Source organism: Paroedura picta, chromosome 4 (assembly GCF_049243985.1).
Source record: "Paroedura picta isolate Pp20150507F chromosome 4, Ppicta_v3.0, whole genome shotgun sequence".
Taxonomy (NCBI): Eukaryota; Metazoa; Chordata; class Lepidosauria; order Squamata; family Gekkonidae; genus Paroedura; species Paroedura picta.
The window spans coordinates 114,910,395-114,927,352 of record NC_135372.1 but is presented as its reverse complement, the minus strand read 5'-3'; the positions used below and the strand labels follow the sequence as shown (position 1 = coordinate 114,927,352).

Below are 16,958 nucleotides of genomic sequence, written 5' to 3'. Positions count from 1 at the left end.
ATTCAAGACCAGCTGAGACTTTCTGGTGAACGTGTTTTTCCCTTCTCTCGTTGTTACAGTGCCTCCTTTGTTTTCCTTGCGGAAGTTCATCATGCATACTAGAGGGCTAATTTACATATCATGCATGTAATTCCTGTTTGGACTTGGTAGATCAGGATGCAGAGTGAAGATGCTTAAGTCTTGCCCTGCACAATTTCCCCAGACTGAAGGGATATCAGGGAGCTGCCACTTGCTCAGTAGGTAAACTTATCCAGCAGAGGAAACCATGGCACTGTAGTCTTGGTATGAACTAGAACCTCACAAACCTGGGAAATGAGTTTTCAGCACAGAACCTAATCCTTGTGGCAGCTGTGTGAACATTCTAATATGTGAATTACATTTGGAGGAATATTTTTGTAGCTTCTACAGAGCATGATGGGGAGTGGATAAATATTACGAGGATGGACCAATAACAAGGAGGAGGTTGCTTTTCTGTTCCAGATCTCTTCTTTCCTGGGTTTTACATTCTAGAAAATGTAGGTTTGAAACAGCACAAATGGAAAAATTGGAAGAAGGGCAAATTTGGAGTGAGGAAGAGGAGGCGGGACAAAAGATTGTTCTTTTCCATGGTTTCTCCATTGCTTCCACTGGAATTTTCCTCACTGAACTAGAATAATTTATGTGTAGGTTGTACTCGAAATATGGGAGACCAGCAAATTCCCTCTTCTCATTGGGTCTTGGCCAAATATTAGTCACAGCACAAGGATTCCTCTGATGCGCTGTAGATGGTGCTGGTGTGTCACAGACTCTTATTAATATCGGAAGGGATATTTCATGCTCAATAATATATGCTTAATTCCCCTTCTCAGTTATATCTTCCACTATATTCAAGATTACACCTTGTGCTAAAGCTCTTGATTGTTCCCTGGGCAGCCAACAGTCTGTGTAACTCAACTCCTGTCCAGACCATAAACAAAACTGAGACGAAGGCATCAAAATACCAGATATGTACTCAAACCTCCATATCCTAGCTACAAGTTTAAGTTACTTTTCTCTCAGATTACACTTTTTGATTACATAAAACATGACTTATAAGCCATGGTGTATAACACTAGTAAAGAGTATTTAAAAAGTAAATGTAAAATCAGCAAGGCCTTCCCTTGACATTTCAAATTATTTTAGTTTTGTTTAAGCTTGATCTCTGCCATTTGTTCATCTAGCAAGGTCACCTTCCATCTTTCTTTCCAGTGTACGCACACAACAGCCTTTCCTCTGCTGTGAGGAAAGGTTTCCATAAGCGTGGCAGGAATATTGGGGGTTCAGAATTCCAAAGGAGACTTGTGAGGGCCAGCAGGCTAGCAAAAAGAGGCAGAGAAAAGGTGTAGAAAGGCCTTTAAATGACCATAGGAAAACATCAGCAGCTTTATGGAATGAGCCAAGAACTCAACCACTCAAATCTTAAAAGCGATACGATTGCCATATCTGCAAAACACAACACATAGTTTGATTGCCTCACTTATAATTTTGGTAACAACTGTCTGAAATCAGAAGTTACGCATCAGACAGCCCAAGGAGAAAATGTCATGGACAAAATCTGGTCAAGTTCAGTACTTTAAGTTAAAGGTTCTTAATTTGTGATGGTTTGTGCCCAATGGGATAATCATATTTGATAAATGTAACATGGTAGAGGATGACTGCACACATAATGAGGACAAGAAGTAACATAATGGTCCAAAATATGAGCAGGTTTTTTTTAAGGCTGCTTGATACTGTCAACTAATCCAGTATCTATTGACTGCTAATCAAAGCAGACGGATAAGATTTTTGCTAGAAGCCTAAAAGAACTCTAATTTACTGACTAAATCTGAAGTTTGTTGCTGTTATTTAAATACCTTTCTGAATTAAAATCTAGCAGTTGCATTCTTTGCCATTTCATTCTGGAAATAAAGTGGCAAACTACGAAGCTGAAACCCCAGCTGGATATCTTTGTTTTCCCATTTTTCCCATTTCCAGACAAATATGTGAATTTTGTTTCTACAGAAGAATGTCAGTAACTGAAAAAAAAGAACCAAAGAGAGGGAAGGAATGCACCGAACTATGCATTTATTGTCCTAATCTGAAACGACAGTACAAAAGGATGTACTTGGCATCATCAGCAGGACAAGAAAAAAAAATTCAGGGGGGAGGGGAGCTTCTTTCAGAATTAATGGTTTTAATTGTACTATTTATGATATACATCAATATAGCATGACAGTACTTTCTACAGCTCAAAAAACTGACATGCTTTCTGATTTCTTAACTCAGAAATGTTCTCTGTAGACAGCCCTAGCTAAAAAAAAAAGTATTTCTTTCAGAAGGAAAAACAAAACCATTTTTGCTCTGACTGCTGCACATTATTTCCTCCACTGCAGACTAGCTGCCACTGTCACACAGTTTGTCTGTCAAAACAGGCATGGCTGCACGTACCTTATAATGTGATTCTGTCTCCTCTTCCTGAGTAGAACTGGAGGGAGATGGTGTAGCAGATTTGCTTCCGGGGGGTGATGGGGAACCATGGGTAACACCGCTTCTCAAACCCATCTGAGAAATCAGCTGTGATTGGCTGAGGGCACTCATGTGACCGCTTAACATCCCTGGTCGATTGATCAGGGGAACTTGATGGTTGGAATCATAGGAAGTGGCGTCTGAGTGGACCATCTCCTGGATCTGAGTTAGGAGAATATTACTTTTTAATTAAAATTGTATTGTATATTTTTGTTTTATAAAAATTACGTTATGATACAGATTGGGCATGTTTGGGGTTTCTCTCTCTCTCTGGCTGAGATGTAAATCACCCTGGGGGAAAAACTAGACTTTTCAATTCAGGGAAAACAAACTAATTAAAAATACTAGTTTAAGGCACCATCTCCTGTTGTCTGAACTGTTCCATTAAACAGAAGACCGAGATCAAGCTGCAAAAAATACAGCAACATATTTTATGCTATTTTTTAAAAAAGTATAGAATACAGTTAATATTAGTATATGTGGATTAGATTTATAATGCATGAATAGTCCCTTGGACAACCCCTGAGGTCCAGTTATCATAACTCCCACTACAGTTATGCTACTGTGGTGTCATTGCAAAAATAGCAAGGGTAGTTCTTGTTGCACTGGGCCATGCACTATCCCAGATCTTAAATATGGTGCAGGGGACACACAAGCAGTTAAGGTCAACACCAAAGATTTGCCAGTTGCACCCTTAATATTTTATTTTTCAAATGGTCAAATAGATTTTGGCTAGCCATTTTTTGTTTCCATCCCCAAGAAAATCATAAAAGATATTCCCATTTTTTATCATAAAAGCCAATGATGAAAAGACAATACAAGAATCCATGCTTGAGGGGAAAAAATGAAGAGAAACTTTGCCTGAAGGACCACACAATACTTTACAACAGAATAACAAAACTGATGTAGTACAAAGAGCAATCGTATTTCTCAATTCTGAATGGGTATTTCCAAAACTTGACAATTCTGTAACTGCTGACATACCTAGGGAGCTGAAAACAGAAAGTGAGGAAAAGAGAGATTTTGACTGGAGAAGAGGTCTCAGAAAAGGGGGCAGAAAGGGCAGCATTAATTTAAAGAATGTTATATACAGCAGCGGCCCGCAACCTTTTTCCTGTTGTGGACCGCTGCCAAGGGGTGGGGGGAGTGGGCGACCCGGGGCCCGCGCAAACGCGCATGTGTGGACCTGCTGCGCATGTGTGTTTGCACCACCGGTGTGCCGGTGGCCATGCTTCCCTCTCCCCCCCCCCTCCCGCAGTAAGAAGCTTGCCGGGTCACAAGCTAATCGGCTGTTTCAGCGGCCGATTTGCTTGCGGCCTGGCAAGCTTCTAGCTGCAAGGGGGGCGGGGAGAGGGAGCTGCGGCCCGCTGCCAAGGCTCTCCTGGCCCGGCACCGGGCCGCGGGCCAGTGATTGGGGACCACTGTTATTCAGTAATTCTCAAGACTATGTGTGTTTCTTTAAACTGCTTTTATTGAAGGTCACGGCCACTAATACCACTGCCAATAATTATTTTAAAAATATATATTTTAATTCAGATAAGGTTAGTTTCTGTAATACAAACATGCAAATCAGCCCTGAAAAATCACAAGAACAATTACTATTTTTCAAATTTAAAAGTTGGACTTGTGCAGAGAATATATTCATATTTGCAAATGTAATGTATATTATCTAATTTTTAAATGCGGATACATTTTAAAAATGCAACACTATAGCCAAAGGCAACCAAGGGCACTAGAAATTAAATTGTTTGAGGCTAAACTTTTTGAAATGAACAATTTAAAAAATATTCTGTCCAGTAAACATGTCTTGTTTGCTTCAGATGGGAGAAAAGGTAAGTTAGAAGTTATACATATGTTTATTTCAGGGTTGTCACTAGCTAGCTGATCTGAGAATCAGCCTTTTTAATGTTCAGGGTATGCAATATTTGTTCACTCTGGCAGTTCTTACAATTTGAAGCATCTGCTAACCCACTCACTGCCAGCATTTGGATTATAGTAATCTATGTAACTAATGGTGACGTTTGGCTCCCATTTCTAGATATCTAAATCTGTGGATTGGGGCCACACAGATATGAAACAGATTTTCATGAAAACTTGGGGACCCCCAGTTTTGCAGAAAAATCTGAAATCTTAAAATAGGTTTGTTGTTACAGATGTTACAGGTGGCTGTTACAGATCATCTACTTCCAGCTTGGCCGTTGGTGGCTGTGGCACGGTCTGGGAGCTGTGGTGGGCCTGGTGGCTGCACTTGACCTAGAAGCAGCAGGTGATGGCTGTGCCAGATCCCAGGAGCCACAGTGCACCAGTGCAAGAAAGGGGGGTGGGAGGGATAAGATACCTTGCCCTGTGGGTCTTCGTTTTATATACAGCAATATATATTGTACCCATATATATTATAACTTTACTATATCAGGATTTTGTATCTTCTTAGAATATTATTACTATTTCAATAATTTTAAAAGGAGGAACAGAATCCAACCACCTCCTCTTTTCTCCTTCTAAACCACTCCTGATACTTTTTGGAAAAGCTGAGACAAGGGGCAAGGATCTGCATCTATGGAGAGGCTGCATTAAATTTTTGGAACCCAATTGTGTAAATCAAAGTGCCTTCTGCTCATGGATTATTATAGATAACATGATATGAAGACTACTGTCCCTCAAAGGCAATTTTTGTGTGTGACTGAGCTGCCTGAATTATCTGTTTTTCCTTTCCTGAAGAATTCTGACTGTCCTACCCTGTCACAATAATTTGGCTGTTTTGCCCAGCCTAGGAACCTGAAGGAAGAAATGGAGCCTTCTTTAACTTATACAAATTAAATGACACTCAAGAAGTTCTTATATTCCAAATTAACAAAATATACTTTCTTTGAATATTCACTGAATCTTTTGGTTTCCAGAAGGCTGGTACAGTCTTTCCAGTGTCCAATCTCTTTCTCTTGAAACACCAGTGCTCATCTTGAGTTTATAACTAACTCTTAAAGTCTCTAGAGGTAGTTTCTAACCACACTAGAGATCTCTGCTCTCTTCAGAGCTAACTTCAACTTGGTAGGGAAATTCTCCTCTCACTAGAAGATCTATCCCCTTTCTTTGGCCTGAATGGGGGTCTCCATCTACTTCCCAAACCTCTTGTCAGTTTTCCCCAGTTCCCCTTTCTAAACTGCTTAGTCCAGGCTGAATTTCAAAGCTGTCAGTACTCAACTCTTCTCAGTTAGGACTGAAATCAGACTGAATTCTCCTCAGAAACCAGGTTAGAAGTCTTTTGCTGCTCAACTGATGCTAACTAATCAGATCTCTTGGAATAGCCTGTCACTCAAGATTCTTTGGCACAATGAAGAATTAACCAGTTCTTTATTTGTTTACACAGCATTTAAAATTTTTTAAAAGTGCAGTCTGTCTACCTTCTGCTCATAGTTTATTAGGGATTGAAATCCCACAGAACAGCAACATTTGAAGGGAAAACAATATCTATTGGAATCACAGAATTCAGCTAAGCCAGAGTTGTCATCCCCCCTTGAACTACTACAGTAATGTTGTCCCTTCCCCTTGAACTAATAATTAAGAAAATTTCACATTACCATGAATCACATTTATTATGATTCATTTGGCAACATGAGCAAAAATACTACTATGATCTATGCCTATGATTCTAGGAAAAGAAAATATATCTAAATGAATGTTAAACTATACTATTGCTGAAGTTCCACAACAGAAATTTTAAAAACTGTAATTTGGTCCTAGAAAGATACTGGGGAATATGAATTGGGATTGCTGCATTGGAAAATGAAGGGATTAATACTTCCCCCAGCACCATTTCACCTACTGAAATTGCCCCCTGGTACAATATGCACCTGTGCACTTTTTCTTATTATGCTTAAAGAAGCTAGGTGAAGTGGCACTGAGGGACGTGTTAACCCCTCTCTTTCATACTCTCCCCAATCCAGATTGCTTCCCCCAAAAGTGCTTTTAACAACAAAACTAGCTATCAAGAGTCCCAATCATCGAATTCCAGCATTCATTCATTCATTTGTTCGTTCATTAATTCATTCATTGGATTTGTTACCCATTGCTCAAAGGCAAACTGGCTTGCAGTGGATTACAGAGTGAAAATAAAACCCCACAATAAAACCCCATTTTTAAAAAGTATAAATTACAATCATAAAACCATTTCCAAGGGGGCGAAAACTAGTAGCTCCCCCCTCCCACCGCTCAACCAACCTCAGTAATATATAATATGGTCCAGAAAAAAACAGCATACTGTAACAGGAAAGGACAAAAACAAATGTGACCCAAGTGCTAATACAAATGCATCTCAATTAGGATAGCCATAGAGATGTTCTAAATTTCAGTTACAGACAAGATTACAAGTTGGTCATTTTAAAGTAGGCTGGCTTCTTTTATTGTTTTATGGGCACAATGGTCCTAAACTGGACATATTCTGGGGTTTCGTATTTCTTCTACCAAGTGTTAACACAATACTCCCTACCTGTACATAGAGGAGTAAATGATGATTAAATATACATTCCTCTTCTGATGTAGCAATTGCATACCATGATAAAACATGAACCCGTGCCATAGCCTTTAGGTTTAGCCAAAAGAAGGAAGCAAAAGATTGTCCAATTAAAAGAAAGGATGAATATTTTTACTTTATGTTATTTATAGTCCACCTGTCTCACTGAGACTCCAGGAGGATTATATAATGTAAATCAGTACAATCAATAGGATGAGGAGGCATCTTACAATGTAACAGAAGCAATATGAAATAAGGCATAAGTATCAAACAGGACAAACAATGCAAGAAATGTTATTACATATATAATGCAGTGACAGCAAGATAAAAAACAAGCAGCAACAGATAATACCTATTCTCTCTCTTAAAATGTATTCCTGAATCATCTTTAAACCGCCCGTGGCGCCGCGGACTAAATAAACCAGTAAGGGCTGGTGGGGAGGAGTTAGGGCGGGCTCTGTCCAGGATAAAAACTCGGAGGAGCGTATCAGGAGCCGCAAAGCGGCTCCTGATTCGCTCCTGCGAGTGGCACTCGAGGGCCAAGTCATGCGCCTCCCTATTGGACACTTGGCCCGTCTTGAGGACAGCCCGCCACGAACTCCACACTCCTCCCGACCCGCCATCCTTGCCCGCCATCCTTGCCAGGAGCATTGCACCACGGCCGAGGACTTCGGGGAAAAACCTTCCCCTCCGCCAACCGCATGCCTACCCTGCCTACGCACCTCCACCCCAGCCCTTCCCACCCCCACCCCGAACGTCCGTCCCTGCCCGCCACAACCCCCACCCTTCCCACACCGCTCGATTACCCACGTCCCCAGCCCCACACGGCCACGCCCTTCCCACCCCCACTCCCCCACTTGCCGCTCCTCACCTTGCTTCGCCGCCTTTCTCCGCTTCCCCGCTGCTGCCAATGGCTGCAGCCTTCCGCCGCCACCTCTGCTTGCTACACCCTTTGCCGCCCACAACACATCCCGCTCACCCAAGATGGCGATGCGGACTTGGGGCGTGCCGGCGACCCAATCCGCGGCCCGTGCCACGCTGCCGCCACCGCCGCTACTCTGCCGCCACCCCCGCAGGCCACAACATGGCCGCCCGCCTCCACCCCGCCCGAGCAACGACCTCCAGGAACCTACGGCCAGCTGAGGAGCCGCCACCGCCACCTGAAGGTAAGCCGCTTCGCCGCCATGCAGCCCTGGACCCGACAACACCTTCCGCGCTCCGCCGGGTGGGAGGGGGGAGAACGCATTTTGCACCCCCACGGATGGTGCCGCCACCCTCGCTGGGCCGCCCCACACCGTCCAGCCCTACCCCTCCACAGTACGCCGCCAGACGCCGCTGCAATCTAGTGCCCATTTTATGGCAAGTAAAATGGGCTTTAAATCTAGTTCTGATATAATGTAGCTCTATTCCTTTAGAAAAATGCCCTCCCGAACAGCTCTGTTTACATAGGTTGTGGTAAGTCAGAAGCATAGAAACTTTTCTGACCTTCTCTGTTTGAGAGTGCTACTGGACATGTGCCTCCTGCTGGATAAACAGATGGCAAAGGTGGCACCATTTGCCACCTTTGGTTGGTGAGCCAGCTGCAGCCCTTCCTGAGCAGAAAAGATCTTGTTGCTGTGGTATCTGTCCAGGTAACATCCAAGATTACTGCAATGTGCTCTATGTGGACTTCCTTGTGTTAGTAAAAAAACAAAACAAAACAGGAGGAGTGACTTGTCCCTTTCAACTGACCGGCATAGGTAAAATCAAACTGTTAACTAATTTAGTATCCTAAATGATTTCCCTCTGATTATTACAGAGATGGACCTAAGCCAGCTACTTAGATACAATCAGATTCAGACACAGTGGAAACCAGCAGGAGGTAAATCAAACACTGTCTTAAAACATTTCCCCCGACTTTTTGCTTTTTATATTAATCAGATTAATGTTAACATGAGTTTAAAGACCCAGGGCTTTATTTATTAACAATTTTCGTTTCCGATAAGCCCACTGAGGTGCAATCTCTCATTAGCAGGGGACTCCTGCCAACTCCATTAGCAGCTCATAAAGTAAGAGATGTAGGGAAGAGCAGGCAGGGCTCAGTAGGCTTCAACAGAAATAAATCCAAATGCAGCAGCAGATTTATTGCTACAGGTCAAGAATCAAGAGCTTTTCTACAACACTAGACAGCATGTTGGGTTCGGATACTCAAAAGGCATGGGGGGGGTGTAAGTCAACTGAGGAGCAGGACTAAATTTTGCAGCTCTTTTCTGTATGATTCAATAAATATGAGAATGTGCTTTGTTTTCAAAAAGTTTCATTTGTATTCCATTTCCACCCATCCTCCAAAGAGATCAGTGCAGCATTCTAATCTACTTGGCATCAAAATAACCCTTAAGCTGTTTCACATATGCATGTTCATCACTTGATGACTGCAATAACAATTTATGACCTGATATGAATTGACCATCCCAGACAGAACTGTCTTAGTACCTCATATTACCTTAAATGTAATGATTTCAAGTGAAGTCATAAACTACCAGCCATCAAGTGAAAAATATCTGTGCACGAATCAGCCACTGCATGTGGGAGGAGCACCACGTGGTGGGTCCTTTGCATGAAATTCAAGCAGTTTTACTCAAACTCAGGGCCAGCCAAAGGTTTCTTGGTTCGCTAGGCACACTATTACTTTGGGAATCTATATTCAATAGACAGAGAAGCCTTGAATGAACATTTTACTTACTGGGCATTCAAAATTAACAATATAAAATTAAAAATAGATAAGTTCTCCAAAAGCCCCCCATTTACCTATAGCACAGAGAGAATAAATATGAAGATTATAGAAACCAATTAATGATACACTTCTCTTCAAGCCATCTCTGCACTATGGCTGTCTGGAATAATCAGGGCTAACATAAGCTATTGGGAGGATGGGATTTGTGCCCCTCCAACAGAACTAGGGACTGTGCCAGCAGCAGAGCAGACATAGGTGATGGGTCTAGAGCAGCTCTGGGGGAAGGATGCATGACTGTTGTAACACATAATCTTTAAACTGGTCCTGCGGAGTGGATTAAATAAAAGAGTAAGGGCTGTCGGGGAGGAGTTAGGGCGGGCCCTGCCCGGGATAAAAACTCGGAGGGCCCAATCAGGAACCGCAAAGCGGCTCCTGATTGGGCCCTCCGAGTGTCCATCCAGGACCAAGCCGCCAATGGGGAGCCGACCGGCCGGGGACTCTACAAGTCCTCCGGCCCCGTCACTCCATCTTCAGAAAGGAGCAGGGACGCTGCATCGAAGACGCGGTGTCCCTGCTCCTTTCCCACCCCCAGAGACCATGGCCATTGGGGGGGGGAACGATGTCGCCTTCTCCCGCTGTCCTGACGATGCGGGAGGTGCGAAGCGCCTCCCAATCCGCCCCCTTCCACTTTGGGCGCATCCCGCAAGCCGCCGCCATTACCTCTGGACCTGTCGACCGCGCTGCTCGCCACCTGCCCCGACGCCCAGGAGGGCCCAACGAACGCGCCCGTCGCTGTCCTGCCACCAGCAGCCATGCTCAACAAGATGGTGCCTCGCAGCCGGCCCACACGGCCGCGAGCGACCTGTGCAGCCCCTCGCCATGCCACACCTTCCTCGTAGGACCACGCTGACACCACTGGATTCTGCCGACAAGGAGCTGTGGCCGCGGCCCTGCACCAGCCCGCCGCGACCAGCCACCCCACGCGGCGAGAGCAACAACCTTGCCGGCCCGCCTAGGAGCTCTTGACATCGACGCCGCCCACACCACAGCTCTAGGTAGGACGCCCACCGGCCGGAATGCTGCTCCAGTCGTCGGGTCTGGGCCCTAAGTCCACACAACCAAGCCGACCAACTGCCCAGCTTCCCTAGCGCCCGCTGCATTCACACTACAGCAGGCTTATTTTCTAGTTTATTTATTATTCTATATTCTGACTTCCTTTCATCGTGGCATTACAAACAGAATACTCCTTTGGGAGTGTGGAAACTCCTTGGCCCTGCTCAATACTCCTATGAGAGGCAGGGACCCAAGCTAGATGACTTTGCTCTGCTGCCACAGACAGGCATGACAGAGGGTGGCTGCAGCTAAGCTTAGCTCAGCCTGTCAAAGGACTCAGATGTGGCCAGCTCAGGATTATTTGTACTTGCCTGAATAGATAAACTGAAAATAGGAGTGGCAACCCTCACTGGTACGCCGTAACAAAGCCAGGTAGATTAACTATGCATGCATCTGTGAATTCCCCAACAGGACCACAATTTTTGTTGTCAAGGGACCAATTTCTTGAGCACGAAGACGGTCGCATTGTTGGGAGATTGTCCACCAGGAGGCAGTTGTGGATCTTATCAGGTGACTTTTCAGATGATAGTTGCTGCTGTACAACATGGCTGGAGAACATACCTTTGGGTACTTATAGGGAAGGGTCCTTCTCAAGGAGGCAGGAACAATTTCCCCCCCTTTCTATCTCCTTGATGGGAGTCATCCTACTTATATCTATACCTACGGAAACTATATAGCAGGGGTAGTCAAACTGCGGCCCTCCAGATGTCCATGGACTACAATTCCCAGAAGCCCCTGCCAGCACTTCAAGTGGCATTTGCTGGCAGGGGCTTCTGGGAATTGTAGTCCATGGACATCTGGAGGGCTGCATTTCGACTAACCCTGCTGTATAGACTAGGCAGCATAAAGAAGCCAAGGTGTAAAAAACAAATGAAAGAGGAAGAAAGATAACCTTAGATCCAATAGGCTGATGATTTTACTTGTTGACAATGACTTGGGAAAGATAAGATGCCCTCCTTTCCTCAGAGGAGAAGGACACTTCATGTTAAATACCCAATTGTCCATTCTCCCCTGAGGTGGAGGATATATTGGTGGGACCCCCAATTGCAACGTCCTATTCTTTGGATGGATCATTATCATCTACCTTTGTGTTGTGATATAATAGCCTGAAGATTGGCACATCTACCAGGGGTACCTGTAAAATATCTTCAGCATATGAAGGCAGTGAATATAGCTTTTTAATGAAAGCAGGAAAATGTTTATTATATTTAACTTACAGCCCACAAGTGCCCCGATATCTCATTCACACATACTGCTACCAAGAAGTGTAACTCCCATTTAGTATGCATGCTTCTCATTGTTGTGACCCAGATGCAGAACTCTGCACTTATCCTTCTTGAATTGCATTTTGTCTTCATCCTTCCACTTTTCCAGCCTGTTCACTGAACTCTATATTCTGGGGTGTTTGCTACTCCTCCAAATTTGGTGTCTGAAAATGTAATGAGTAGTCCTTCCATACCCTCATCCAGATCATTGATAAAAATGTTGAAAACTGCCAAACCCAGTGCTGAGCCCTGTGGCACTCCACTGCTCACTTTCCTTCAATCTGATGTAAAAACACTGACAACTACACTTTGGGTGCAGTTTTCTAACCAGTTCCCTATTCACCTAACCATCCAAAAATCCAGTCTGCAATTCTTCCGTTTACCCATCAGTACATCATGGGAAACCTTGTCAAATGCCTTACTGAAATCCAGGTAAATAACATCTATTTAGTTTCCACAATCTAGTTAAACCTGTCACTTGGTCAAAGAAGGAAACTAGGTTAGGTTGGCAAGACCTGTTGGAGACAAATATGTGCTGACTTCCCCAGAACAACAAATTGTCATTTAGATAATCTAGATATGGGCCTGTCTGAAGTAATATCGTGCTGGCAAAAACGTTCATTTTTTTCCTTCATGGTTTGTCTAAAAAAAGGGAAGAACTTTGGAGGGAGAATGAAAGTTCCAGGAGCATTTATATTACCAATCTGGAGGGCATCTGAAGGGCCCCAGTTTCTGATTCCTGATTTTTGTGCTTATATGGCTTGAAAAGCAATAAGCTGAACTGTATCAGCATGAGAAGGGTTTTCAGAAAGACCACAAGAGATCAGCTGATTAGATCAGCCTCCGTGGCTGTTTTCTCTGAGCAGTTCTCCTCCTCCTCCTCCTCCTCCTCCTCCTCCTCCTCCTCCTCCTCCTCCTCCTCCTCCTCCTCCTCTTCTTCTTCTTCTTCTTCTTCTTCTTCTTCTTCTTCTTCTTCTTCTTCTTCTTCTTCTTCATGCTTGCAGACATGGCCAGGGTAGCAAGATCTATAGTTTCCTTGTCTATGGCTGTAATCACAGCCTCCATATCACTATCTGATCACTGGCTGTCAGTCTCTGCAGGCCTTGAGCACCTGAGCAGATATGCTATGCAAGCCTTAGTAGAAAAAATGGCTGCCACTTCAAGTGGGAACCTATCTTTGCGCTCTTTCCTGACCCTGAACAATGGTAAGAGAGAAAATTCAGTGGAGAAGAGTAAGAAGTACAAGAAACAGCAGCTAAGAAAACAAAGTAGCTGAAGGTTGAGAAGGAATAACAAGATCAGTAGAACAGCAGTGAAGAAGGAACAGCTTACTGAACTCCCTGCTCTCCCTGCTGAGGAAGGAAAAGAACTGAAAGAAGGTGCCTCCCACCAAGGAGACTACCTGAATGAATGGTGGGAATTACTCACCAAGATGTCCTCCACCTCAGAGGGAAAAGGGGATGAGGAGGGTTCTGTAAACTACTGTTCCCTTCAATGTGAAAAACTTTCTTTGCTCCAGGCCTCTGCTTCCTATTATTTAAACTCAGTTCTTTTTTTACAACCAGCTACTAATCTGTAATATCCTCTTGTAAGAGGATAAATTATTTTATTACATGCCTGCTAAATTCACTTTGGTAAGGAACTTTGTTAAAAGCTTTTTGAAAATCCAGGCATATAACTTCTACAGTAGTCTGTAAAAACGATTTAGAAAACCAACCCCTAATTAAAAGACTGGGTACAAAGGAATTTTTAGTTTAGTGGCCCAACAGAGCATGCACAGTATCAGACAAGCCTCAAGGGGCAAGGCATTCCACAGTCATATGCTGCATTATCAAAGGCAGTTTTGGCAACTCTTGCCTTTGCAGAAGCCATGCTTGTTTGTCTTTGACAAGGCTTGTTTATCTATTTTTCAAAATACTTTCCATCAATTTACAAAGGGCAATGGGTAGAACAACAGATTCACTTTTCCTGCCATCCTGTAAAATATCTTATAAAAAGAATGCTACATTGCCTCTCCTCCATTTCTCTGGAAAGAAAGCTTTTAAAAATTGTGTTACATATTATTAACTTCTTTCAGCAATGAGTCAATTCTAATATTTAGTGAAAATGGTAGCTCGTTCAGTTACTTGGGATTTGATCTGTTTAAGGGAGCCCTTTAATGCTAAAGGATGCAAAGAACAAAAAAGTATTTTCTTTTTTAACATTTAAATTAAGTAAAGTTCATAAAGTATGGATTTCATAATTGTGGAAGGATATAATATAGGTTGTTGGGTTTTAAACAAATCGAAAAGATCATTCCCATCTGCAGCTACATTAGTCTCTTGGGCAAATACCATATTAAGATATTTTTCAAAATTCTTATTATGGAGCCAGTAGACCACAACGACTCCATTTATCCATTAAATATGTAATCATGCTTCTTTTCCTTTAAAGTGCATATTATTTATGCAGCAGAGCAGAACCAGCCCAGGAATGTAATTATGTATATAAGACCCATGCAGAAAATTTCTTATGAAAATTTGCAGAAACGAGAATGAGTTCCATCTACCAACCACTAATATCAATAAAAAGATTTCAGATGATCACACTGAACTGGACTGGGGGGGTTGTGTGGTCTTTCCAGTGCGTTACATAGGAATTGTCATCAATCCATGTCTTCATGATAATTTAAAGATCATAATATAACTTGGCTGTTTTTTTATTTTTAAAAAACAATGCATTACTCGAGAGGATATAGCTACCAATTAAGTTAAAATTGCAAACAATACACACACACTGATGCATTTTCAAAGCACCATCCACCTAAACAGTTCTGATAAATCCAGTCTCAACAGAAAGGCAGGGGTATATGCTACCTTCTGGGACAAGTTTACTGCCTACATTGCAGATAAAAGCATCCAGGCACTGGTTTTGCATTACTCCAGAAGTTCTCTAACACGTTTCTCATATAAGTGGCTTATTTACAATGAAGAAGGTAACGTCAGAAGAGTGAACACAATGAGGATCACAGTCAACCCTCTAAAAACAAGGAGTGCTTTGAAACAGAAATGTGTATTTATATTTTCATAATTAGGCCATTTATAATCTCACTTCTGCCCTTTTCCCAAAGGCGTTCAAGAAGGTCTAACGTTTTGCTTATGGTTAACTTCCATGTATTCGTGCCTCAAATGTTAAGACTACTCATATGATTAATACCACATGAGAACCAACAAAGGTGTAACTTGCCTTTATTGGATGATATTTCGTCAGTTAAGTCAATCCAACTCTGCCTTCTTGGTGGATCTAAAACCTTTATAATTTAAATCAAGTTCTATACAGAATGTGAATGTGAAATTTTATTTGTATAATAACTCACGACTGTAATTTAGATTTCCCTTTTAATTTAAGGAAATCTAATAGTGTGCTAAGATTTGCCCATTTTCCACGGGCAGACGATCCATAGAACTAAATGGCTAATAAACTGTCTATCCAATTGATTAACATGTACAGTGGTTGAATTATCTTCCTTTGTATCAATTATTGTGATTGGCTGTCCTTCTCTCAACCCATAAGTGGTGGAAACAGTTCTATCTCCCCTGGAGAATACAAAAAGGCCTCCCAGACCAAGAAGGCAGCGTGATGCAGGAAGTTCAGGTAAAAGGCGCTCCTCTCTAGAATCTACAGAAGACAAAATGTCTTTTCAACTCAGGGGGACTATGGAAGAGGAAGAGAAGTAAGTAACTAAAAAGGAAACAAGAAAAAGACTTATGACTCCTGATTCTCATTGTGACCTCTTATGAAGTAACTTATCAGGCGATGACCTGATAGGTATATCCCACTACTGAGAATTAAGAGAGGAGGTTGCATGACTTGGGGGTCTTGGGTTTCCCATGGTTGTAGTTGTACCCTCTGAAGCCAATACGGACTGTGTGATAGTGGCAGCTAGTCTGCAAATGATTATACCACCTAGTAAGCTTTATGCTTCTCAGATTTCCACCTGGTTCTACACCACGTAGGAATACTCACCCCCCCAATGTTGTTATATTTTGCCATTTGAAAAGTATATTTTGCCATTTGAAAAGTATTTGTTTCTTAGAATTTTAAAAACCGTGTAATCTCTGCCAACCCCTTTTAAATAGCTTTTACATTTTTAAGCATAAGAAGGTGCCTGCAGGATAATATCATACCTACCTACGTTAAAACTGCTCTACGCATGGTAATCTAGTCTGTTAATATGGAGTAGGTGGGTGTATTTACTCTTTTAAAATCCAATGTGTTGATTTTTAAGTGAATCTAGTCACCTAATATATTCTGTATGATTTTGATAATAGTAGTAGAGGTAAAAAATGTGATGTTTATTTTCCACTATTGCAGATAGGGCAGACTTATTAACTAGGGAATGAGTGTTGCCTAGAAGTAAAAATGCCAGACTAGGGCTGAAGACCACTGATTTTAAATTTCTGTTCAGCCATGAAGCTCCCTAGATAACCTTGGGTCAGTCAACCGCTCTTAGCCTAACCTAACACATGTCATTGTGGTAGTGATGCCAAATGTCCGCATCAGACAGGCATTCTCCTGCTGATGCCCCTTCCCATCTGTCCTTACCTCTTGACCGACAGGAGAAACAGCAGGGGGTGGATGTCACATCAGCTGTTGGTCTTGAACATCTATGCTAATACCACAGAATTTATAGTCAGCTTGTCACAATCTGACCTGTTCTTGCCATGACTGTTTTAAACTGCATGTATTTTTGAGATGCCATGTTCTATTATTACATAGTGTTTTTTATTTCTAAAGTAAACTTTTTTCTCATTACAACCTCTGATAATTGTAGTGCTGTTATGAAGCAGAGGGAGGG

At 42.5% G+C, this 16,958-nt stretch overlaps 1 protein-coding gene across 5 annotated transcripts in view; it reads right to left on the bottom strand.

The window, feature by feature from the left end:
• The window catches only part of TOX2 (TOX high mobility group box family member 2), a 298,443-nt gene that overhangs the window by 64,961 nt on the left and 216,524 nt on the right, over positions 1-16,958 (bottom strand). For 3 of the 5 annotated variants that reach the window (XM_077335266.1, XM_077335267.1, XM_077335268.1), the window contains one exon: positions 2,446-2,685. The exons of the other annotated variants lie outside the window; for them this stretch is intronic. In XM_077335266.1, the coding sequence (XP_077191381.1) occupies positions 2,446-2,685 (240 nt within the window). The remainder of the gene's footprint in view (positions 1-2,445; positions 2,686-16,958) is intronic. 5 annotated transcript variants of the gene reach the window in all.